General features: G+C 38.8%; 2 protein-coding genes and 1 long non-coding RNA gene across 3 annotated transcripts; all 3 read left to right on the top strand.

The window, feature by feature from the left end:
- The first annotated feature begins 1,030 nt into the window (after positions 1-1,030).
- LOC149205815 (uncharacterized) lies at positions 1,031-3,730 on the top strand. The gene is made up of 6 exons (XM_089395164.1): positions 1,031-1,334; positions 1,457-1,497; positions 1,774-1,937; positions 2,023-2,119; positions 2,447-2,616; positions 2,885-3,730. The coding sequence occupies exons 1-6, from the start codon at positions 1,198-1,200 to the stop codon at positions 3,401-3,403; spliced, it is 1,128 nt and encodes a 375-aa protein (XP_089251290.1). The 5' UTR covers positions 1,031-1,197; the 3' UTR covers positions 3,404-3,730.
- An 889-nt stretch (positions 3,731-4,619) lies between these two features.
- On the top strand, positions 4,620-7,048 carry LOC149205814 (uncharacterized). The gene is made up of 3 exons (XR_016252492.1): positions 4,620-5,313; positions 5,441-5,657; positions 5,980-7,048. It is a non-coding gene; the product is annotated as an uncharacterized LOC149205814 (long non-coding RNA).
- An 8,327-nt stretch (positions 7,049-15,375) lies between these two features.
- Positions 15,376-16,662, top strand: LOC149205813 (uncharacterized). The gene has a single exon (XM_089397516.1). The coding sequence runs from the start codon at positions 15,376-15,378 to the stop codon at positions 16,660-16,662; it is 1,287 nt and encodes a 428-aa protein (XP_089253642.1).
- Positions 16,663-24,922: the final 8,260 nt, after the last annotated feature.

Below are 24,922 nucleotides of genomic sequence, written 5' to 3'. Positions count from 1 at the left end.
AAACTAGAGGTGACAACCACCAAAATTCCTCATAGATTGTTGTCTTAATGCATGTCCCATGAGCCAAGATACAACTATCCTCTTGCATTAAGGCTCCTAAAGCTTCAAATCATCGATGTTGCATTAAAAATGATATGTGTGGGGATGCAACAAGAACATTATGTGCAAACCTAGCCACCTAAAAATAATGCATTGGTAATATGTATGGTGACAAAGTTCCACACCTTTCCACACCTGCTACATGCCTCTAGATATTAGGCTATTAAATTGTTTCCTTACATTGAAGGAAGATGAGCTCTTTGCCAATTAGAAGTGGTTTCAGGTCATACTCCATGACCAAAAGATGATTTAAGCCTACATAGTATCCACACGAAACCATTAACATACACTCAATCACTAAAGCTACATTAATAGGCTCACGTGTTTTCAAGTGCGATATATTCTTAATCCCACACACAAGATCACATGGTAGTGTCCATCATCTAATTTCACTACGTTGCCTATGGTGGAAAATAGGCTCTTAACTTAACATAGATAAACTCTTTAACCCAACTTTATATAATGTCACAACTAACTTTCACAAGACTTAAAACACATGGGATGAGATTTGGTCGACATACATATGCATTGCTCACACATTTCACCACTACCTTGTGCTCCACGACTACCTTATTATGTTGATGATTAAAAAAAACTTAAAAATAAACATTGATCCACAATTTGATTACTAAGTCTACAAAGGCATACATACTCTACCCATTTTGAACCTATAACCTCTTAAGAAAAAATACACTCTTAACTAAAATATACAAATATAAATTCCAAAACCACCCAATTAAACTTCCACCATTACGTATAAATATAATAAACCATGAATATCTAAATTCCAAAACCACCGAATTAAATTTCCACCATTACGTAGCAAAAATAAACTTCCAACTCCCTTGCACTATCATCTAAGGGACCAGGAATGTTAAGAGATAGGGTCGCTTTGGTTGTAATCGTGTATAAATACTAATCATACCGGGTTAGAAGTGCTTCTCCCTAGCAAAATCCCCCTTTTGTTATACAACACTTTTGTAACCGCATCTAGGGTTGTTAGGGTTTTCAGATATTCTTAGTATTGTCTGCCCTTTTTGCGAGATCTAAAGAGCTTTTCGGCTTTTCTTCTCTCCAGTGGTGTGTTATTTCGTCCCCATGGATTCTTCGAAGGACCAGAAAACACAGGATGTGCATCCTACTGAGGATAACAATGCAGAACACGAAGAAAACGTTGCAGATGAGCAGAAGGAAGACAAGAACAATGCTACTTCTAGAGAGGATTCCAGTCCAGGGTGAGTCCTTAAGCTTTTAGCATTGACATAAGTAATTATGCGTGTTCATTTTTCCTCAAGTTTAGAGGGTTAAATGTAGGCGAATTTATTCAAAGTGTCTGTTTGTGTATTCTCTTTGTCAGAAAAATCTTTATCGGTGGTCTTTCAAAGAGTACGACTACAGGTGTGTATTTCTACCCTTCAAGGGTTCCATGTATTTTTGTATTGTTCTTCCCAGGGTTCACAGTGTTTTGGAGGTGTTTTTTGTACGCTATGCCATAAACTGTTTCATAGGGTTATTTACGCGAAATTACAATTGGCGAGTCTCTCAGTGGGAGTGTATTCATGATAATTTTGTTTCAATGTTTTTGATGGGGTTTTTATTTGCTGTGTCTTGTGTTTAACTGTATTCTTGAGTTTCTTCTCAAGGGTTTTAACGAAACTATTGGATGACCTGCAGCTGCTTTTACAAAGCATTTCAGTAAGTATGGGGAACTAACCGACTCCGTTATAATGAGAGACCGTCTCTCGGGCCAGCCTCGGGGATTTGGGTTTGTGACTTATGCTGACCCGTCTGTCGTGGACAAGGTTATAGAGGACAAGCACGTCCTTGATGGCAAAACGGTAACATTCATCATCATGTTTAGTATGGTGTCTTTCACCTTATTTTAATTGTTTGAAATACTTATTATGGAGGATTGATTTTCAGGTGGAAATCAAAAGAACCATTCCAAGAGGTAATACATCCAAGGGTCCAAAGACGAAAAAGATTTTTGTGGGCGGTATACCCACTTCTATTACTGAAGGTAGGTTCAATACAACTAGCTAATCATTTGTTTAAGATTTATCTTCAGTTAAAGGATTTCATCGTTGAGTGAGGGTAAAAGTTTGCTGATAAGGTTGTGATAGTGCGTTTATTATAGCAGTCCACCTGTAGCTTATTTTTCTTTAGGCATTGTGATCTTTTTGGGGGTTGGGTATGTAGGAGAGTTGTTGTCAGACTAAATTTCGTCCCTTTAAAAGTCTATCGTGGCAATCGGTTGCGTTGTACTTTCTGGTACAACTACGTGTAGTTGCTTTAATGGGATAGCTTAAACTGAATACAGGCTAAGTAGAATTTTTGCATGGTACAGATGAGTTCAAGGACTACTTCACGAAATTTGGCAAAGTTGTAGAACATCAGATTATGCAAGATCGAAACACTGGCCGCTCCAGGGGTTTTGGTTTTGTCACTTTTGATAGTGAGCAGGTTGTAGAAGAAATCATATCTCAAGGCAAAATGATTGAGCTAGGTGGAAAGCAGGTATTTTCTGAGTTTGTCTTCTTGGTTAGTTTTGTGTGGCCATATATCCTTGTTTCATGTTCTTATTGGGCCATTTATTATATATGTTGTTGGGCGAGATGTAGTGGATAGATTAGGACTTCCGCAGAAAGGTCAGCACTTGGTTAGACTTCGTTATATTTAGGCTGATTCCTATTGATTTACCACGTTATTTCAACTATGATAGGTTAGTTAGTCCCATACGTTTTGAATACTATACATAATCTAGGTTTTGCATTAAATTTTGTAGGTGGAGATCAAGAAGGCCGAACCCAAGAAACCTTTGCCTGACGCTGGTCCCATTTATGGGATTGATAGTAGGCCTCCCTACGTTGCTGGTGGAGTTGGGGGCTTCAGGGATAGTTATAGTGGGTTTGGAGGGGCAGGTTATGGCAGCAACCCGTATAGGTCGGCGGGAGGTTATGGTGGTAGGCCTGGAGGGTATGCTGGTTACGGAGGTTCTGAATATGGTAGGGGTTATGGAGGTTATGGGGGTGGCAGTTTAGGAGGCTTTGAAGAAGAGCCTTCCCGTGGCTATGGAGGTCGTCTTGGACCTTATGGCGACGGGTTTGGTGGCTATGGCAGTGGGATGATTGGTAGTTATGGAGGTGGAGGTGATGGTTATGGTGCCTATGGTGATAGTGGTTATGGCGGCAGCTTTGACTCATCACGTGTTGGTGGTGCTTACGGCAGTGGTGGTGCTTATGGGAGTGGCAGGGGAGCCTATGGGGGTAGTACCAATGGACGATATCACCCATATGCCAGGTAGAACAATCGGCATTGGAATCTACCTAAGCAATAGCTATTGGCGGCAGATACCGAAGTGAGCTTTAGAGCTCTAAGCATTTCTAGATATTTACTCTGTAGGATTTTAGTTTATTGAGACACAAATATACTATTTTTGTCATCTGTAACCATGAATTGCTGTTTTATTTGCTTGCGATGTATTTGAAGGTTCATTTCTGCAGCGTTCATACGTCTAAGTAGTTCTGTATTTCTATTGTGGACTACTAGATTGTCTCGAGACACAATTCAGTCAATGTTAATTGATTTTAACTAATTATAATTTACTCCATTATAGCGTTTTGGTGAATAATACCTGTTTTTGGTTGGATACAATTGTCTTTTTCCATCTTGTTATTCTTATCTGTAGTTCTTAAATAACGAAAAGACAATTGTAGAGATCTAAGCATCTCTAGATATTTACATTGTAAGTTTTTAATTTTGTTTTTTTTTCGAGAATCAGATGTATTCTTTTTGTCGTATTTAACTATGAATTGCAGTTATATTTTAGGTTCATTTTTGTAGCGTTTTAACTGATATTTCTATTGTTAATTGCTAGACACTATTCACTTCACTTAATGTTAATTGAATCTAGCTTAATTATAATTAACTAGGTTGTAACATTTTGGTGAATATTTCCTGGATTTCGTTGGATACTACTGTCTTTCAACATCTTGTTATTCTTATAGTTATTAATATGCAATTTTAATTTAATTCATTAATTGCAGTAATAAGAAATCTGAATTAGATTCGATTTTCTCGAACTTATTTACAAAGAGATATTGCTATGTGCAATTACAAGTGTTTTCATATCTGAATTCTCTGAAGTCGAGTTGATACTTGGAGGATATTTGTTTGTATTGTAGTAAATGATATTTACAGGTTTTGGAGCGATTTTCTCCAGGAACCACAATGTGGCATTTTGCCGTGGATAACATTTGTTAATATTAGCAATCTCTCCAATGCCTTCAAGGGGCTCATAGGTTGTTATCTTATCTACTTGAAGAAGATTTCTGTTTTCTTGTAGCTAAATCTGCAGGTTAGAGGACGGGTCTCCCATACTTCAAAGCATTGGGCATAATGGTACTAGATATCAGAGGAGAGGACGAGATACTAGATCAGGGTTAGTTCTTCCCTAAAGCCTAGATTTTAGTGTTGCAGGTGCTATGCTTTTAGTTTAGATTGAAACATCTTTTGCAAAAGGATTTAGTGGTTCCTAACTTCCTAGATTAGTTTGTGGAATATAGAATTTGAATGAAGCCTATTTTGGGAGTTGTAGAATAGGATTGTTGCAGTGTCGTGATTATAATGTATTTAGTGTGAAAAAAATGTTATTCATTTTGTGCATTGTTTTGCAGTATATAGTCTTTTGGTGAAATAGGTTAGAATGGCTCAAACTTGGTTGTTGTATGGGCTTTAATCTTTTTGTGATTTATCTTTGTGAAAGGATTCTGTTTTCTTATAAAGCATAGTTAAACTGCAGGTTAGAGGATAGGCCATTTGATACTTTGAAGTATTGGTAGAGATATACAGAGACGAGGATAATGATAGTAGAGTTCTGTGGAGAGCTGTACAGTCTAAGGACAATATTCTAGATCAGGTTTAGTTTCTCTTACGAGCCTAGATTTTGGTGTAATCAGGTGCCTTGGTTTAGTCTCTGTTGAAACATCATCTGCTATACTATTTTTATGGTATGGTATGGACTTTGGTCAAAGCCCTTTTTTGGGCCGGTTCTGTGGGATTAGATAAGTGTAATGAGTAATATATTGAATTGTGATTAGAATGGCTCAAATTTGGTTGTCTTACGGGCTGTTGTCATGGAAAGTGGCAGGTATTTATAATTTTGCTGGATGTGAACTTTTATTCCGTTCGTGCTTAAATTTCTGTTTTTTTGATGTAGGTTGGTTTGCTCATTATGCCTGTTTATTTGTTCTTTACGCAGTACTTTTAGGAACTTTTACCGTGGGGGATGGTGTCATTTCTAATTGTATCCGAGTCTAAGTTTTGTTTTTATGTTTTGCAGCAGTCTCTCTCCCCATTTGCATAGGTAGTCGTCAATTTCTCTTATAAAAAGTTTTGATGGTGGATTCCCTAATGGGCTTGTTATCAACACTATATTAGTGTCAAAGGCGTCCGTGCTGCAAATGAATGGGCTTGTTGTCAACACTATTAGTGTCAAAGACGTCCGTGCTGCAAATGAATGAGATAGGACGGTGGAATCGAAAAGTAGTATGATCCTGGTAAGTAACTGAACCGATATATTACTGAGTTGCAAGTTTGAGAGTTGTTTTGTTAGATTTTTGCTTTTTCGGTGTAACATTACATGTTTGATATCACACAAACATTGAAAAGTGTGCCATCAAGCTTTGCTTTCGAAAAATGTTATACCCTTTGTATCTAAATTCAAGAATGTCAGATTGTGTCTGTCCAATCGTAAAAATGGAACTGGATGTTTCATTATCCAAAAATTGACTTGTCATGTGTTCTTATGCTAAATTGTCATTTAATTAGTATTATTATTGTTTTTAACAAAAAATGGCTGGTCATGTGTCCCTTTTGCAGTTGTCTATAAGGCGACTTTTTGAAAGCTTTTTCGGCCGGTTTTTTTGGTCGAAATCTGGCAGGAATTTATTGGAATCGCAAGTTTGATAGCTAGTTTCTGCACAATGAAAGCGTCCCAGGGGTTTTCCAGGGTGCTGAATCCAAATATGCAGTTAAAAAACCATTTTAACTGCAACAAATCAAGATTTAACCTCAATTTCTTCTGCCGGATTCCGTCACCGGAATCTCCAAAAAGTCGCATTATAGACAACTCTGTTCCTTTTTGTACTTGTTTTAAAAATTTACGTCATTAATAATTAAAATGGGCACTGGACAGAAAAAGTCTCATGGAGGAAACCAGGATGCGCCCCTGCTGCGGCCTAGGGTTCTCCCTCGCTATGGCCAATCAGAGCTTTTCGTTGTTGCCATCTGAGATCAGAGGTTCGATCCGTTGGTGGTTTGCTGTTTGGAGGCTTGCAAGAAGCCATGTTGAGCCGCTGTCGGTTCAGCTTTTGTTTAAGCGAAAAATTATTACAGGGGACAAAGGCATTCGTCAGCGGAAAATTTCAGGTTCACTGGCCTTTGGCCCTGCTGCCCTCAGTTCAGCATGGGTCGTGGAACATTGAGAATTTTTACTCAGTTCAGCATGGGTCGTAGAACATTGAGAATTTTTACCGATCTAGTTTATTGTGGAAAGGTTCATATTTCATGGGATCCAGGGGATTGTTGATATGAATATGGTATGGTGAACATGGAAATTATTGGTCCGGCCCCTATTTGGGTCTTACCCACCGCTTTGCTATTTTCTGGGCTAAAGAGCCTTCAAGACCATTGGTGATAAGACTTCTCAAGCTGAAATAAAAATTGAGAATCTAGAGTGACCTTTCTGAAGCAATTCAACTATTTATGGAGAGGTGGAGTCACCTTCAAGTTTGTGTGGAAGTGGATTTTTTTTTGGAAAATGGACTTCCAAAAGTGATTCAAGTAGACGGTGAAAGTTAATCACTGTCAAGCCCCAAAAGTGATTATAACAAATGAATTTTTGGTATATGTGATAAAATCAATAACAAATGGTTTTTCTTTACTGTCATTCATGGTTAAATACTGTAGTTGATCAAAATCATTGGTTGAATGTTGTACTCGATCAAAATCGTTGGCCGTGTGTTCCATATGTTAGATCGATGTGAACAGGGATTTTGTGTTTAGTTTCACTGTCTTTGAATTTGTTGGGGGTTTCCTCACTCCAATACTTCTGTTGGATGTGCGCTATTTTATTAATTTGACCAATGATTTAATCACATTAACTTTGTAATTTACCTTTCATTTATAATATTTAGTACATGCACAAATTTAATCTGGCTATATATATATTTATTAATATAATCTGGCTATATATATTTATGTATTTATTAATGTACTGGAATAAAATCGAACTTTTTACCAACTTAATAAAAAGTTACAGCTGTAGATGCTTAAAGCATCCCTGAAAACTGTGTTTTTACATAGAGAAAAAACACAGTTCAACACCGTGTAGCAAATAACAAAATTAGAAGAATTGTGTTACTAAAAAATCATGACCAAAAAATACCAGAAACCGATAGATGAGCCTCCCCATTTATCGGAGAAAACATCCGATAGATATTAACTGTTTATACATACAGTTTCGATTATGTCCAAAAGTCCCCCAAAATTAAGTGATATCAAGCAAAAAGCCGTGTCCATCTCTGATGGATCTACCAAGTAAATAAAGTAGATTGAGATGGATCTACCAAGTAAATAAAGTAGATTGAAGCAGCCAGACACTTGTGATAAGAAAAAAACGCTGAGGGTCCTCCCATCTTCTGTCTCATTTATTCTATATGAGGCCAGATCTTGTTGGAGACCCTCTTTAGAAAGGAGATCTGCCTCCGTATTCCGCTCCTCGTATATGTGGTAAACAGATATGTTCTCAAAACTCATTTTAATATGTAAAATTTCTTCAATAAGTGGAATCAAAATGTGATTTTTATATCTCTGATATTCATTAAACTCCTTAACAACATTTAAGGAGGCACCGATGATTTGCACTGAATCAATCCCTATTTACACAATCCAGCATTTTGCACTGAATCAATCCCTATTTACCCAATCCAGCAATAATAAAAGTTTCAAAGATTGTATTTCTGCGGAATTGTTAGATCCCACACCCAAGCCATCTGAAGCCTAAGCCTTGAGAGTTTTGATCATTTAAATATAATACCAACCTTGCCCCACATCTGTTCTGTGCATCCTGATGCAACATCAAAATATGTCCAAGAAATGAGAGGGTTTCTGGGTAGGGAGTAAAGAGTAAATTGAAGCACACTCATCAAAATATGTCCAAGAAATGAGAGGGTTTCTGGGTAGGGAGTAAAGAGTAAATTTAAGCACACTCAGCTCCTATTAAGGAAGGAGAGGAGTCGAGGAGGTGTCTTGGAAGATGTCTTTGTTCCTTGCCTAACCTATTAATTAATAGCAGTTGAGGCGTCTTGGAAGATGTTTTTGTTCCTTGCCCAACCAAATCCCCAGGTTACGCCAGTTTATAGGAGGGACATTTTGTTTGTTTCTTAGAATTGGTTGTTTTCATACGCATATAACTAAGTTTGATGTCTGAATTTATAGTTGAAAGTGGAACGACATAAAATTGGTCAATGTTTAATTAATCTATTTTTTCGTGCATATATCATTCACAATGTTTCAATAAATTAATTAAGTATTCAAGCAACATTTCATGTTTGACATCATTGTTTTGGGAAAACATTGGAAGTCTTAAAAAAGTTATTTAGGTTGAAATAGAATAGATAACATAGAGTAAAGGTGATTCATTCCTGAACCATTAATTAAGTATTCAAGCAATATTTCATGTTTTACATCATTGTTTTGGGAAAACATTAAAAGTCATAAAAGTCTTAAAAAATTATCTAGGTTGAAATAGATAACACAGAGTAAAGGTGATTCATTCATGAACCATTAATTAAGTATTCAAGCAATATTTCATGTTTTACATCATTGTTTTGGGGAAAACATTAAAAGGGTTGAAATAGATAACACAGAGTAAAGGTGATTCATTGATGAACCAACATACTCTAAAGCACCAATTTACTCAATAATCAAGAGCAGTGGAGACACCACCCCTTGTGAACCCTTTTGCACCCATAAAGAATAAGTGTCCAACTCCCCTCAATTTCAATGGTGTGTCCATATTACAAATGCTCAATAAATGAAATTTTGTTCTACCTCATTAAATATTTCAACTCTCCCCAAGTTGATGGGATTTGGGCATGTAGAGCATCATATATGGGGATGATACGGGCATTCCTCAATAAATATCAAGATTATTGCATAACAAGAGACCATCTTGAGGAAATTTTTGCTTTTTGGAATAATTAGCAAATGCAATATGGTCTTCAATCTAGGTATCCCTTTGTGTTTTGGCATGAATATCCACCTCATCCAACCTAGAATTATCAATGGCCCACAAGCTCTACAATTTCCCCAACAATAATTCCAATTACCTTAGCAACAAAACAATTACCACTGCCTTAATACCAATCCTCCATAATCCTCCATAAAGACTACAACTGTTCATGCAACCCACATACAAGCATTCCTCAATAAATATCAAGACCACTGCATAACAAGAGACCATTGTGAGGAAATTTTTGCTTTTTGGAATAATTAGCAAATGCAATATGGTCTTCAATCTAAGTATCCTTTTGTGTCTTGGCATGAATATCCACCTCATCCAACCTAGAATTATCAATGACCCACAAGCTCTACAATTTCCCCAACAATAATTCCAATTGCCTTGGCAACAAAACAATTACAATTGCCTAATACCAATCCTCCATAAAGACTGCAACTCTTTATGCAACCCACATCTAATATGAATAATAAAGAAACCCAATCCACTTACACAATTGAGTTGTGATGCTATGATTGAGCTTGATTCACAAACTAATAATGTTACATGAATCCTAGTGGAATGAAATTCAATATATGTTGCAAAGGATGAATGTAAACATACATTTTCTTATTCCTACCATGCATCTCAAACAACAATTAATATGCCAATAGAAATTAGTCTCGGAAAATACTCAACATCAATCCTCAACTAGAAAATTAGTTTAGGATATCATATCTGATGCTATAATTGATCTTGATTCACACCCTAATAATGTTGTGTGAATGTTAGTGAAAGGACATTCAATATTTGATGTAAAAGATGACTAACCATATGCTTGCTTATCTATACCTTGCATGTCTAACAACAAATAATGTGTCAATAGAAATAAGTCTGAAAAACATTCAACATCAATCCTATACAAGGAAATTTGCAAAAGCAATTGTTCATTGAGTTGTTATAAAAGCATGCAAATGCATTTACATGGTAATATATTTATATGAAGGGAATTCACCCTAATTTTTGTACTCGTAATATTTTTATTGGGGATAATTTTTGCTTTCTCTAACAACCTCAATGATCAATGAACCCGATAATGTGCAAGCCAACAAAGGAAGAGTTACAGAAGTTGAATGTAAATTTTTGTTTATCCTATATATAATTGTTAATGGGTTTCATCCACTGTCATGGTTCCTACGAAAAATAGGAAGTGGAGAATGGATGTAGATTATATAGAGTTGAATAAAGCTACTTCCAAAGACCATTTTCCTCTACCCTTTGATGAAGTCCTTGACACTTTAGCAACTCTGAAGTATTTTATTTCCTTGATGGGTTTAGTGGGTATAAGTGTAACACATTTAAAAAAGCCTTGTTAAACTTAGAGAGAGTGCTCATTTAATGCATCAGAACAAATTTATGCGTCATCCATGAAAAATGTCACATGTTAATAACTAAAAGAATAGGTCTTGGACATCATAGTTCTTTGAATTAGCTAAATTTTGTGACAATTCATAACATGATTAAGTAGACAGTTTTTGGGTTTATAGGGATATCAAAGAATAGGATAGTGGAAATCTCTGTCAAAATAGAAATTATAGCATATATGAGGGATGTGAAGCATATCGAGACTCATTTTGTAAATGTAAACAATTTTTTTTGATGTGGTTCATAGACTCCGGAGATTAGTGATTACTACACCCACAAAAACAGTGTTGGGTAGATCCCGAAGGGATTAGTCCCGCCGGCTCATATCAGAGCCTAACCCCAAAGGGTGTCGAGGAGAATTAAGCTTGTAACCTATCATAGGGAGGTGTATGTAAACAACTTTTTATAATAGAAAGTTTGTTGTTTATATTTCACTTGCTAGAATCAAGTTGGATCAAAGAAAAATCAAAACAATATTGGATATCTCTGTTCAAAAATGTGTTCAAAGGTTTTTAGGACACGATGGTTATTATCATCACTTTATGAAGATTTTACCAACACTGCATTCCTTATGTTTGCATTCTTTTCTAAACATGTAGAATTTTCTTGAATTAACCAATGTCATTATGCTTTTGAAGATTTAAAAGAAAATTTCTTTGTGGCACCAAATTTACAGTGACTAAATTGGTCTTCGCCATTTCTTATCAATGGATGCCTTAGGTAGAACCTTATGCCATTTCATTAGGAAAAATATTACCCCTGTATATCTAGATTGTATAGTGTTTGAAAAGGAGTTTTTTGTACTAGTGTATTCTATAAATACATTTCAACACTATATGACTAGGGATCTTGCATTACACATTGATCATTCCATCATTCATTATTTAATGAACAAACAAATTGCTAATGGTAGAATAATTAGGTGGTTATTATTGTTATAGGAGTTTGATATCACTTATGTGGTTATTACTATTATATGAGTTTGGTCAAGAAAAGAGTATGTTGTTGTTGACCTCCTTTCTTGTATGGTTCATGAGGCACAATACTTGCTAAGGTTTTGCAAATGGGGTAGCAAGCTAAGTGGGCTTGATTGTGGGGAAAACTCCACAGTTAAGCGCGCTTGAGTCAGAGGTGATTTAGGATGGGTGACCTCCCAGGAAGTCCTGGTTACCGGGTGCAAGCCCCGGAAGTGATGATTGACACTATGTGATTCATTTCACTAGTTTCAATCCCACTTCTTCACCCCTGTGAGCATCACTCGGTGCAATGAGTGCTAAGTGAACTATTCAAAAATCATGAGAAATTAGTCAGTTACGACTACCTCTCATGGAAATGGTCATACGTGAATGACTTACTTAACGTAGTTGAATCCCAAAAATGATATCTAATATAATGCATTGCGTAAACCCCCTAATACTTAAATTCAAAAAGAGTAAGGGGATCTCTTCTTGAATGCTTCTTGAGGCACAATACTTGCTAAGGTTTTGCAAATGGGGTAGCAAGCTAAGTGGGCTTGATTGTGGTGAAAACTCCACAGTTAAGCGCGCTTGAGTCAGAGGCGATCTAGAATGGGTGACCTCCTGGGTAGTCCTGGTTACCGGGTGCAAGCCCCGAAAGTGATGATTGACACTATGTGATTCATTTCACTAGTTTCAATCCCACTTCTTCACCCCTGTGAGCATCACCTGATGAAATGAGTGCTAAGTGAACTATTCAAAAATCATGAGAAATTAGTCAATTATGACTACCTCTCATGGAAATGGTCATACGTGAATGACTTACTTAACGCAGTGGAATCCCAAAAATGATATCTCATATAATGCACTGCGTAAACCCCTAATACTTAAATAGCAAAGTCATTCATTTTGAAGATACTTTTCCTAATGAAGATCTATTCACATATCTATTAACACACCATGGTTTTTAGACATTGTTAACTATTTGGTTGTAAGAAAATTTCCATCACATCTCTCACTAAAGAAACAGTAAACATTATCAAATAAAGTGCAATGTACCGTTGGGTTCAAGGTTGCCTTTTTTGCATAGGGCCATATTTCATAATTCGATGTCATGTTCAAGAGGGATGGGATTAATGAGATCATAAAAGATTGTCATGATAACCTTGTGGAGGGAACTTGTTGATAAAATGATCTCACATGGTGTAGCATCTAGGTTATTATTTGCCTAACATTATTCAAGATGCTAAGAAGTATGAAAGAAGTTGTGACAGTTACCAATGGATGGGACAACTTGTTATATATGATGAGGCTATATTAGAGGCCATAATCTAAAGGTGCCTTATGAAAGATCTTTGTAGTTGTTCAAAATTGGAGATTGTTTGTACGACTATGCTACTTCTATTTTTTAAAACATGATTTTGTGAATAATTAAAGAATAATTAAAAAAAATTCTAATTCTTGAAAGTTTTTTTGGGGCACAATTGGACAAATGTAGTTTGAATTTCTCATTGGGGTTTTTTTTGCTACAAATCACTTTTTACTATAGGTTGCTAGACTTTGTTCTATTCCCACATTGATACAAATGTTTTCATTATCGTGAATCATTTCCAAAGATTGCTACCAATTCTTTGATTTTTCCTACTACGTCAAATGTTGTGAATATTTGCCACCTTTCGCATGGATTTTTTTTTTCCCTGAAGAAAAAATTAATTTTATTTATATAAACAAAATTACATCTACATGTGCTCATCACACTATAAAATCAAAAGATATCATTGTGTCCACTGGATCTCTTTGACATAGCAAGAGATTAACCATAACAAAAATAAAATTTATTTAGTAGCTTCTTGTGTCATGATGGAAAAAAACCAACCCACATGGAAATACATAAGCAAAAGTATACAAGTCTCATAGAGTAGCAAAATATACATAACAAGGTCGTGGAGGCGGCGTAGTGGTAAGGTCGACCTCGTCATGACGGACCGGTCTTGTGTTCGATCCCGAGCAAGGTCGGTGCTCGTCGTGCGAAAAGTAACCGTACCGGGCCAAGCCCACTACCTTGCTCAATGAGGTCTGCGCACTTCCCTCTGGCCATGGCAGTTTCCTGACCATCCCGCTGCCCCGCGCCTGGCAGCCTCGCTGCGAGGCTCTGCGCTCTCTGCTGCCGGGCCTCCTGCCCCCCGTGCTCGCTCTCCCCCTTTTTCCCTTCTCCCCGTGTCTTCTGCCCTTCTCTTTCCCCCCCCCTGCCTCTCCTGATCCCGCCCTCGTCCCGCTGCGCTTCTGCGCCTAGCAGCGCTGCTGCTAGGTCGCTCTGGCCCTTTAAAGATCCCCGATCATGGCGGCCTCGGGCCCATCAGGACCGGATCCGGATGACCTAATGAAATCCTTCGCTTCCCTCACCCAGGAGAACTCTTCGGAAAGGATCAGGCCCGTTACTTCTCGCTTCGTTAAAAAAATGGATGAGATCCCAGAAATCCCGCTCCCCCCTGCCCTTCCTAGGAGAGCGGCGGTGGCTCTAGCCGATAGAGGCTTAGTCGGGCAGTTCACGGGTTTATGGCCCTCCCCTCGCACCGTTCAGCGATGGGTGGAAAGAAACTGGAACTCGATCGTTCAAGGCAAGATTGCGATTCGCTTCTGTGGAAGAGGGTTCTTCACTTTCCTCTTCGAAACAGTGGAAGATCGAAACCTAATCTTCAGGAATGGTCCATACTTTATGGACACAAGAGGCCTCTACCTTAACAGGTGGACCCCTGACTTCGACCCGGAGATGGACGTCCCCAACGCTGTTCCCGTTTGGGTCCGGCTCCCGCACCTGCCCCTTCATTGTTGGGGAGATGAGTCAGTGAAAGCAATTGGAAATGGAATAGGGAAGTATATTGACAGATCGGAGCCTAAGGAGAACATGCACGCATGCGCAAGAATTTGTGTAGAAGTGGATCTAGGAAAGGGACTACCAGAAGCCATCAAGATCAGAGTCGACCAATGGACGCACCTTCAGCAAGTTGATTACGAACAACTTCCCTTCAAGTGCAAGGTATGTCATGAGTATGGACATTTCGCCAATAGATGTAGTAAAGCAAATGCAAATGTTTCTGAATCTAACCCTGAAGCAGCAGAGGAAGTCTGGGAAACTGTCAAAAAGAAGAGGCCCAACCCCCCACACGGAAACAACAAAAACCCTATAGTCTCCCCCCTCCCCCCTTCTCAATCAGGCCCGACTATTCCTTCATCCTCCAACCAATTTGAAACCCTATCCGAGGTTGATCCTCCTTCCCCCCCCCCATCCCCGAGAGCCCCCCCTGTTATCCCCGCCTCCCCCCCGCCTTCCTCCCCCTCGCCTACCTCCCCCCCCCACACAGTAGAGAGAATATTAACCAGGAACAAGTCCAAGGAAAGCAACACATCTGTAGAACCCCCAAGAAAAGTCGGAAGGAAATCAAATAAGGAGATAAGGGATGAGACTGCAGCAAAAGAAATGACCACAGGGATTCAACAACCAATGGACACCTATCTGGACAAGACGAAAGGAAATGGAGAGAAAGGGAAAGAGAAAGGAGGTTCCCACACCAAGACAAATAAGTGATGAATCTGGTCTCTTGGAACTGTAGGGGGATGGGCTCCTCCCTCAAGGTTAATGCAGTCCGCGATCTTCTTAATTCAGAACACCCAGACATCCTCCTCCTCCAGGAGACCAAAATCAATGAGCAGGATTTTAAGAACTTCCTAAAGAATAGCAGAACCTATGAAGGAATTGCAGTAACCGCATCCGGCGCCTCAGGTGGTATAGGGACCATCTGGGACAAACAAAAATGGAACCTTATAAATCAAAGGCAAAGCAGCTGGTGGATCCGTTCAGATATCCAAAATACAGCAAGGACAGAAGACTACACTATCTATAATGTCTACGCCCCTCCTCACTTCCGGGACAAGGATGCTTGCTGGAAGTCAATTGCGGCAGACCTCCAGGAGACGCAAGGCCGAAGCATTTTCCTAGGGGGGGACCTGAACCTAATAAGAAATGCTGAAGAAAAGATGGGGGGAAACTTCTTGGCAGATTCCTCAAGGGAAGCCCTTGAAGAAATCATTCTAAATCACAATCTAGTGGACCTCCCTCCTCAGAATGGGCGCTTTACCTGGTCCAACAAGAGAGCAGGCCGAAACAACATCAAGGAAAGATTGGATCGTATCTTGGTCCAAGATAGAATAGTGGCCAAATTTGCATGCATCAAAAGCCTCATCATCCAAGGATACTTCTCAGACCATAAGCCTGTAGCACTAAAATTGGACAAAGGAGCAAACTTGGGCCCGCTTCCATTCAGATACAACAGAGCTTGGGATAACCAGGAAGATTTCCAAGCTCTGATAAAAGAGCAGTGGTCAACAGAGATCAGAGGATCCCCGCACTACGTCTGGGAATCCAAAATAAAGATCCTGCGTGGGGCCATAAAACAATGGGCCAAATCCAAGGCCATAGAAGAGAATAGAATTAAATCAGCACTCCAAGTTAAGCTCACACAGTGGGACCAAGAGAAAGATAGCAGACAAGACACGGAAAAGGAGCAGATCAAAGAGATGGAAATCCAAAAGGAACTGTATAAGCTGAACAGAAAAGAGGAAGAGGAACAAAGGCAAAAGTCAAGGTGTCTATGGCTCAAGTCGGGAGATAGGAACACCTCCTTTTTTCATAACAATCTGAAAATGAGGAGAGCTGGTAACAATATCGACAAAATAACAGTGGATGGCGTTGAATTAAAAGAGCAAAAGGAAATTATGGAGGCTGCGTCCTCTCATTTCCAAGATCTCCTCACCGCGGACCAGCAAGGCAGTGATGGCATGGAAATCCTTGACACGATGGAATGCAAAATCTCCGATGATCAAAACTCTGAGCTTGACAAATAGATTACTGTAGAAGAGATAGAGCAAACAATCCGCAACATGGCCTCAGACAAGGCCCCGGGACCTGATGGTTTTACTGTGGACTTCTACAAGACACATTGGGACATCATCAAAAAGGATTATATCAGAGCAGTAAGAAACTTCTTCCAAAAAGGCAAGATGGGCGGTGGAATGAAATCCTCCTTCCTAGCTCTAATCCCCAAAGAACCCAACCCTCTCTCCTTTAACCGTTTTCGCCCTATCTCCCTCTGTAATGTCTCCTACAAAATCATAACTAAGATCCTTGCCAACAGGCTCAAATCTATTCTCCCTTCTCTCATCTCTGAGAATCAAGGGGGTTTTGTCCCGAGGAGGCAAATTGCCGACAATGTAATTCTCATTCAAGAGGCTATTCAAAGCAGTATCACCAGGAAAGAAAAGGGTATGATAATGAAGTTGGACATGGCCAATGCTTTCGATCGAGTAAACCACTCCTTTCTTCAGGCCGTCCTTAAAAAGATGGGCATATCCGAGCTCTTTATAAGCAGGGTGCGGGAGTGCATATCGGGCAATTGGACAGCCCCCCTCATCAATGGAAGACCCAGCAAAGCTTTCAAAAGCTCAAGGGGCCTGAGACAAGGGTGCCCGCTCTCTCCCTTTCTTTACATTCTCATGGCGGAAGCTCTAAGCTCGAAGCTGGAAAATTTGAGGAGGAAAAAAGAAATAACAGGGATTGAAATTGTCAGAGGGTCTAAAGGAATTAACCATTCTCTGTTTGCGGATGATACCCTCCTCATAGGAGGTGCCTCTTGCATAATGGCGAGGAGATTCAAAAAAGTCTTGGATCTCTTCCTTCTTGCCTCTGGTGGCAAACTCAACAATAATAAATGCATGTTATACGCCTGGAACGTCTCAAATCATATCATACAGCGCATATCCCTCATCATGGAAATTCCAGCTCAGTTAAATTGGTCCCATTTCATGTATCTGGGGCTCCCCCTGGCAAAAGAGACAATCAAATCAGGGATCTGGATCAAGATCATCGAAAAACTCAGAGGCAAATTGCAAAGTTGGGGAGTGCACTGGTTAAACTTAGCAGGTAGATCGATACTAATCAAGTCCATCCTCACCTCTCTCCCCATCTATCAGTTCGCTATTGCCCTAGCTCCGGCAAGCATCCATAAACACATGGAGTTAATAATCCGAAGCTTCCTGTGGCAAGGAGGCAAGCAGAATACTAAGAAGTTCAGTTTGGTCAAGTGGGATAAAGTGATCCTTCCAGTGGAAAAAGGAGGGCTAGGAATAAGGGTTCCTAGGCTAGCAAATCTAGCATTGGGCTTCAAACTTATCTGGCGGATTCTAAACGAAAAAGAAGCATGGTGGACTACCATAATAAAGAAGAAATACCTGAACGGTCCAAACAGCAACATCCTATCAGAAAACATTATAGAGAGACAAGGCACTCCAACCTGGAATCGTATCAAGAAATCGCTACCCCTTTGCAAACCCTTCATCTCTAGAGCTCCTGGGAATGGCAGTGAGATAAGCATCTGGAAAGACAGAATTATGGGGTCAAAGGCCAGAGATTCACTTCGACATCTGTATCCCCTCCAACGGTGGATGGCTGAATCGAATTATAATTCTCTCTCCGACATCTCTTTATGGGATCACGACTGCTGGGCTGGTTGGACCCTTCCCAATCTCCCCATGGATTTAACCAAGCTTTGGGACGAGCTCAAAAGCTCCCTCAGTGGCTCAGCCCCCACCAACAGAGGGAAAGAAGACAAGTTCGTTTGGGACCCTAATGGAGGCAATTACTCAGTCAAAGAAGGTTACAAAGCCCTCCAGGACATCTCAGTGGTAAACAATTGGCCCCTGTACAAAGCTGCTTGGCGCCCTGAATGCCTCCCCAAGGTCAAATTATTCAATTGGACTCTCCTCCATGGCAAAATCCTAACTGCTGAGAACCTCAGAAAGCGAGGTATCCAGGGACCCTCTATGTGTTGCTTGTGTAGGTTAGCAGAAGAAACCATCACTCATCTCTTCGTTGAGTGCCCGATTTCTAAAGCTTGTTGGCATCTCCTCTTTGGTACAATCTCTTCAGAAGCCATTCCCCCTCAGATTTCGACCCTTCATAAAAAATGGGACAAAAGACTCCATCAACCCAAAAAAGGCAATCCCATAGTGCACAGGATTTGGAATAGCATCCCTGCTAATCTGAGTTGGCAAATCTGGATTGCACGAAATAAGTGCATTTTCAATAATGAAAAGCCTACCATTACAAGCATTGTGGCTAAATCAATTGCCCTCATTGCTGAGTCTTTCGAAGCAATAGGGGTTTCTCAGAAAGACATGGAGGTCGAGGATGAGAGGCTCAAGGAATGGCTGGGAAAATTCAACCTTAAACCAAGCCCATGCGCTTGTATCAGAGAAAGGAAGGGCAGCCAAAATTGGAAGCTTCGTGGCACCGAGGAGGAAATTAGTAATTGGTTAAGAAACCAAAAAAGGCCTATCCTGTATTTCGATGGGGCCTCAAAAAAGAACCCGGGTCAAGCTGGGGCTGGTGGGATCATAAAGGACTCGCAGGGGAACACCATGGTATCCTTTGAATGGGGATTAGGCCAAATGTCCAACAACAAAGCAGAGGCCTATGGCCTCCTTTTGGGCACTCTTATCTCAAAGAATCTCGGCCTTCAGAACCTCCTCATCCTAGGAGATTCAGCTATAATAATCGCTGCCATGAACACAGGGAGAGAATTCAAACAATTGGCCCTCAACAACATCAAGAATCGAATCATGGAGAATGTTAGAGCGATAGGAGAAGTGACTTTCAAACACATCCTCAGGAATTTCAATAAGGATGCAGACCAGCAAGCAAATCAAGCGGTCAGAAGGAGTCTCGGTCAGGTTAGGGAGAATAATTCAACCTATGTCAGGGATATCCCGTAAGCATAAGCCCCCCGCCGTCCCTTCTCAAGGGAGAAGTCACTTCAGGCACCCAGGCCATCTTTTCGTATCTTCCTCAATATCTCAAAGCGGCATCAACTGGTTCAATGACAGATCTTCTCGATCTCGGGCCTCAAAATCAATCATCGCCCTCAAAGCATGCGTGATCCCTCGTCCCTCCAAGGCAGGCTCTCTCTGCATCCTCAGTAAAGCCCATACTACTCGTACGCAGATGGACAAAAGGGTAATCATGGCCCTTGACCGTGTTCTCCCTATCCTCGGGCTTTCTCAGTCCCGCTCCACCCGAGCTAGGGACCTCCCTCCATCTACAAATAGCGGACAGCTCCACAACTCTTCTTCAGTCATTGATCGAGCCTTAACAGCCCTATCAAATTCGTGGTGCAGTTCGGAAGCTCTCTCTTCTTCAAGGATTCTATTCTTCCGTCTTGATCCCGGGGTAAGACAGTTTCAGTTTCATGCGAGTCTGTTTTTAATTAACAGTGGTTTTTGTTCCTCCAGCAGTGCCCTCCCGAAGTCTGCGAGGCCCTCTCGTCTCCTCCTAAAGCCACAGCTCCTCAGCGGTCCCGCTCCCTCCAAAGCTGTCTCAGGTTCCCTCTTCAATAGCACGCTCTCTGCTCTCATTCCTCAGGTCATTCCAATGGCGGGACAGCAAGGTCAGCCCTCCAACCAGGCCAAGAACAAAGACCCGTTGGGGAACATCTTCAATAACAAAGAATGTAATATGTGCATGGCACATACCATTATGATCAACAGTCTGAAAGCTCAGGTGAAAGAATTAACAGAGGACTACCATGCGGATAGGAATTCCAAACGAAAGAAGCTGGAAAAAAGAAAAAGGGAGATTGAAGACTTAAAGGACCGCTGTATCCACATGGAGGCGGTTATAGATCATCTGCGCACCCTCACTGAGAGCCAACAGGCAGAAACTTCGACCAGAGCCAGCGCCCGGAAGGAAGACTCGGTCACACAACACTTCCCTTGATTTCATGCATTGCAAATTTGCTTGGTTAGGAGGATCCTATGTAAGGCAGTATAGCCACTTGTTTTCTGTATTGCGTTCAACTAAGAGAAGTTACGAGGATAATGGGTCTGCGTACCCGATTTTGTGCCTCAGTTCTCATACTCTCCCTCACTATGTACTAGTTCTCTTTTCAGAAAGTTTTTCTAATATATGAGTATCCGACATTGTAAAAAAAAAAAAATATACATAACATAGCTGAAATAAACCTACTACAATAAACCTTTTTCATGGATCTATGCAAACCGATACAACCCTTTCTATGGAACCCCACATCTTATTTTGTCCCATTAGTTGCTAGGATCATCACTCTTTCTATTTGTTTGTCATTTGTTGCTAATTCATATTGTTCGTGTTGTCTCACTCGTTATAAATGTCATGGATGTGGTCACATTACTTCAATGCTACCATCACATTTAATGCTACTAGTAAGTATGAAGGTATGATTCTCAAAAGGATGTTTTAGATTCTCAATTAATATGACAACTATGATTAATTAGTACATAAAACCACCCTTGCTAACTTGTTAATCATGAAGTAGAATACTAGTCCTTTCCCATGAGAAGATGTTTTTTCATTGGCCTAGTTATCATTGCCATTTACTCCTCCACTTTGTAGCTAGTTTCATCACATGTACTTCCATCATTTATATTTTTGGCATTATTCTCTAAGTTATCACTTACTTCACAACTTTTTCCATTTCTGACCTTATTGTTGTTGCATGTTGATACTTGTCTCACCTTGTTTGTCCTACAATTTCTTACTGTACCCATTTTACTTGCTATGTTATTTTCTATAACTAAGTGCCACTGCTTGGAACGGAACATAGGTAAAATTGTGCAATCAACCTAAATTCCCACTAATCTTTAGGGATGTAGTTTGGTTGGCATATTTTAAATGGTTGCAGGGTTTTGACCCTTGTGTTGAGGCTATTTATTTCTATGATATCAGGACTCAATGTTGAAATGGTCGAAAAAATTGTTTCCAAAGTAACCAAGCTTCCCAAAACTGGCGAGAGGTGGTTCAAACATAGAGTGACCTATAATAAGGGGCAAGTTGATTTTATTGTTATATAATAGGGTTGAGGATGGAGGGAGGTGAGTAAAAAGGATTTCGCTCCTAAGACCCTAGGATGAAGTTCCATATTTCCTATAGAAGTACATTACATGTGAGGATCAACACAATCTTTTGTTTGGATATCATTTTAAGCTCCTAAATCATTTATGGCATAAATTGTTAGTGAATATGTTCTATTTTCTACTTTGTTCTTTGCAATTTATGGCTTATTATGCCATGTTAAGGTTGAATATGGTTACTAGCATCACTCACCATTATTTAATTAAATGACTTATATTGGACATTATTTCCCATACACCTTGTACTTGGGAAACATTGTTGCAAGCACTCGTAAGGGTAGCCACAACCCCGGAGAGTAGATGAAATCCATGTTGTGGAAGAAATCAAACGCCCAATAGAAGATGAAGAATTAGCAACAAAAAATCAAGCAGGGTATGTAGAGAAAGTTTAGACATAATTACACATAGGAGAGAAAGAGGGTGATGAAATTCAAACAATAGGAGAAACATACATAGGATATGAATTCACAACATGTCCAATTGAGGAAGAAACCCTTATATCAAACCTTAAGTTGAGCTAAACCATCCACTAGAAAAAGGGAACTCTAAAGGAGTTGTCATTTCATCCTATCCTAAGAGGAGGACTAGGTCTAGCATGACACGCATGACCACTCTCTCACTTGTGTTTTTCTAACACTCTGTGTGTTACAATATCTGTCTTTTTCTTTCACTTTGTCTTTGTGGTCAATTCTCCATAGGTGTCATGCTAGAATTCATTCTTCTCTTGAATCTATGGAGAATTTTCTAGATAGTATAAAATGTAATTTTCCAAAGGAAGTTGAAGAAGCCCTAGTGGCCCCTAAGTCAACTTAGAGAAAGATTATTGTGGTGCCAAGTAAGATCATCTAAGTCTTTGTTATAGCACACTTTGCAAGCCGAATCAAAAATTTAAAAAGGAAATTAGGATTTCGCAACAGAAACTACATGCTACTTGACAAAAGTTAACGACCTTTAAGTTCAAGTTTGGATTGGACACATTCATTTAGGCCGTCAAAGAATGTGTCCAGTCATCTTCTACTTCACATGAAGGTGACCAAGCAATAAAATAAATGATTGGTATTGATCATTTGGATGCTACTACTATTATTAATGATATTGCTATGAACGTTCTACTTTTACTACAAAACTTGTTAAAAATTATGTTGATGCTTCAAAACAAATTATTGTTACCCAACATATTAATGGCATTAAGCTTATTGATGAATTTGTTTTGGAAATAATTTGTGAAGAAAATTTTCTTGTTCTTAGGTGTGGTCCTAGAGATATAATTGTTATTGCAGAAGAAAATGTTGCTATGGCTATTGTTATGGGTCTTGTAAATCATGGTGATGATGTCATGTCTATAATCATATCATTAGGGGAATTTTGAGGTCTAAAATTGGCCTCCTAAGAAAATTATAAAATAATAATGGAGATAATAAAATAATATTACATTACATCATCAAATTTTGGAGGGAAAAAGAAAAAAACTATTTTTTCAACTCGTATTTTCAACTTAGCTCCCTATGGGTTTACTCAAATTTCGAGTGGAAACACTCACTAGATCCATAATTTTATTCCTCATCCAAGGAGTACCCATGTTGCCTACTTTCGATGGACCCTGCTACATGAAAGATGAAAAATACATGAAAAAACGTGATTGCAATAACGTTTTTTCATGTATTTTTCATTTTCCGTGTTGCAGGGTCCATCGAAAGTATGCAACATGGGTACTCCTTGGATGAGGAGTTAAATTTGCATCTAACGAGTAATCCCACTAGAAATTTGAGTAAAACCTTAGAGAGATAAGTTGAAAAAATAGTTTTATTATTTTTTAATATTTTTACTTTTTTACTCCAAAAATGGTGAATCATCCCCCATGGTTGACATCATCATCTTGAATTGTATTGATTCTTATAAAGTTTATTTTGGTTGTACATTTTTCTTAGGAGGTCCATTTTAGGCCTCAAAATTCCCCTAATGTAAGGGAGTTGTTGACGAAGTTTCTATTGAACCAATTATCAAAATCGATAATAAGATTACTAAAGAACTTTTTAATGAGATTATGGAATTATTTATTTATTTTATGAATTTAGATGATAAAATAATTACATAGATCTCTAGGGATATTTATGATGATCTTATTTATTATGCCAAAAATATTATAGATCCAATGGAAGTTGGCCTAGTCATGACTTCAGAAGAAACCTTAGTTGTAAATATTTTTAAAAAACCAACTATTACACAAGATGCTACTTAGTATTGTATTAAAAATATTTCTAGAATAGAATCTATACTTATTGTTCATTCAACAAGTGTATAGACTAAGGAAGCATAATATATTAACTTTCTTGAAGTCATAAGATTGAGAGCATAAGTTGCTTGATGGCAAGCAATAGCCAAATTTATTGAAAAAGGTGTAATCCCATGAGAGGAACACATGCATACCATCAAAGAAATCAGGGAGAAATGAGTTGTAACTTTATGATATTGGTAGAATCAAATGGGATAATTGGAAAGAGGATAGAAGAAGACTTTGTAAATTAGAAGCTAAGGTAGAAAATCTCAACTAGCAGAAGAAACAATTAAGAAATCTAGCACAAGTTGTGTTGAATTCGTAGGTTCTTATCTAGTTTTGCAAACATTTACAGGAAATATATATGAAGTTTCAATTGAAAACATTAATTGAAGGAAGACCTAGATATTTAAGAACAATTGACCCCGTTTGGGAGGCATTTGATGCTAATAGCCTAGGTGAAAAAAATCTATTTATGAGTTGTACCAATATGAAATTTTATATTTCATGATATATGATGGTATCCAAATCCATTTGTGGGGGACATTCGATAAAGAGCATTCACATCATTTATACACCATCAACTAGAATTGAAGGCTCCACAACAATTCTTAGGAAATAATAAGCAAAATTGCGGGTTATGGGTACAATGAGAAAATCAAAACACCAGAATAGTGCTTGGATCACACTTGTTAAAATGTTTATTTCAAAAATTATTTTAGATTGAATTCTTCAACTCATAGAATAAAATGCATTTGCTGGAAATTTAATTGGAAATAAAATATCAATGAAAGTTACAAAAAGCAAATCTTTAAAATACACACAAAAAATTCTGCCCTTCAAATATTAGAATTTTCATTAAAATTAATCCATGCTTATAGCGATACC

Source organism: Pinus tabuliformis, chromosome 1_2, assembly GCF_031772625.1.
Source record: "Pinus tabuliformis cultivar Carrire ecotype Pingquan chromosome 1_2, CPIR1, whole genome shotgun sequence".
Lineage (NCBI taxonomy): Eukaryota > Viridiplantae > Streptophyta > Pinopsida > Pinales > Pinaceae > Pinus > Pinus tabuliformis.
This window is presented reverse-complemented; position numbering and strand designations above follow the sequence as displayed.

What these genes read in the sequence shown, in the direction of transcription:
- LOC149205815 (XM_089395164.1), top strand. Translation starts at nt 1,198, where the DNA reads ATGGATTCTTCGAAGGACCAGAAAACACAGGATGTGCATCCTACTGAG. An exon ending in TTCAAAGAGTACGACTACAG is followed by an intron (nt 1,498 to 1,773) that starts GTGTGTATTTCT and finishes GATGACCTGCAG; the next exon opens with CTGCTTTTACAAAGCATTTC. An exon ending in TTGAGCTAGGTGGAAAGCAG is followed by an intron (nt 2,617 to 2,884) that starts GTATTTTCTGAG and finishes TAAATTTTGTAG; the next exon opens with GTGGAGATCAAGAAGGCCGA.
- LOC149205813 (XM_089397516.1), top strand. Translation starts at nt 15,376, where the DNA reads ATGGGCTCCTCCCTCAAGGTTAATGCAGTCCGCGATCTTCTTAATTCA.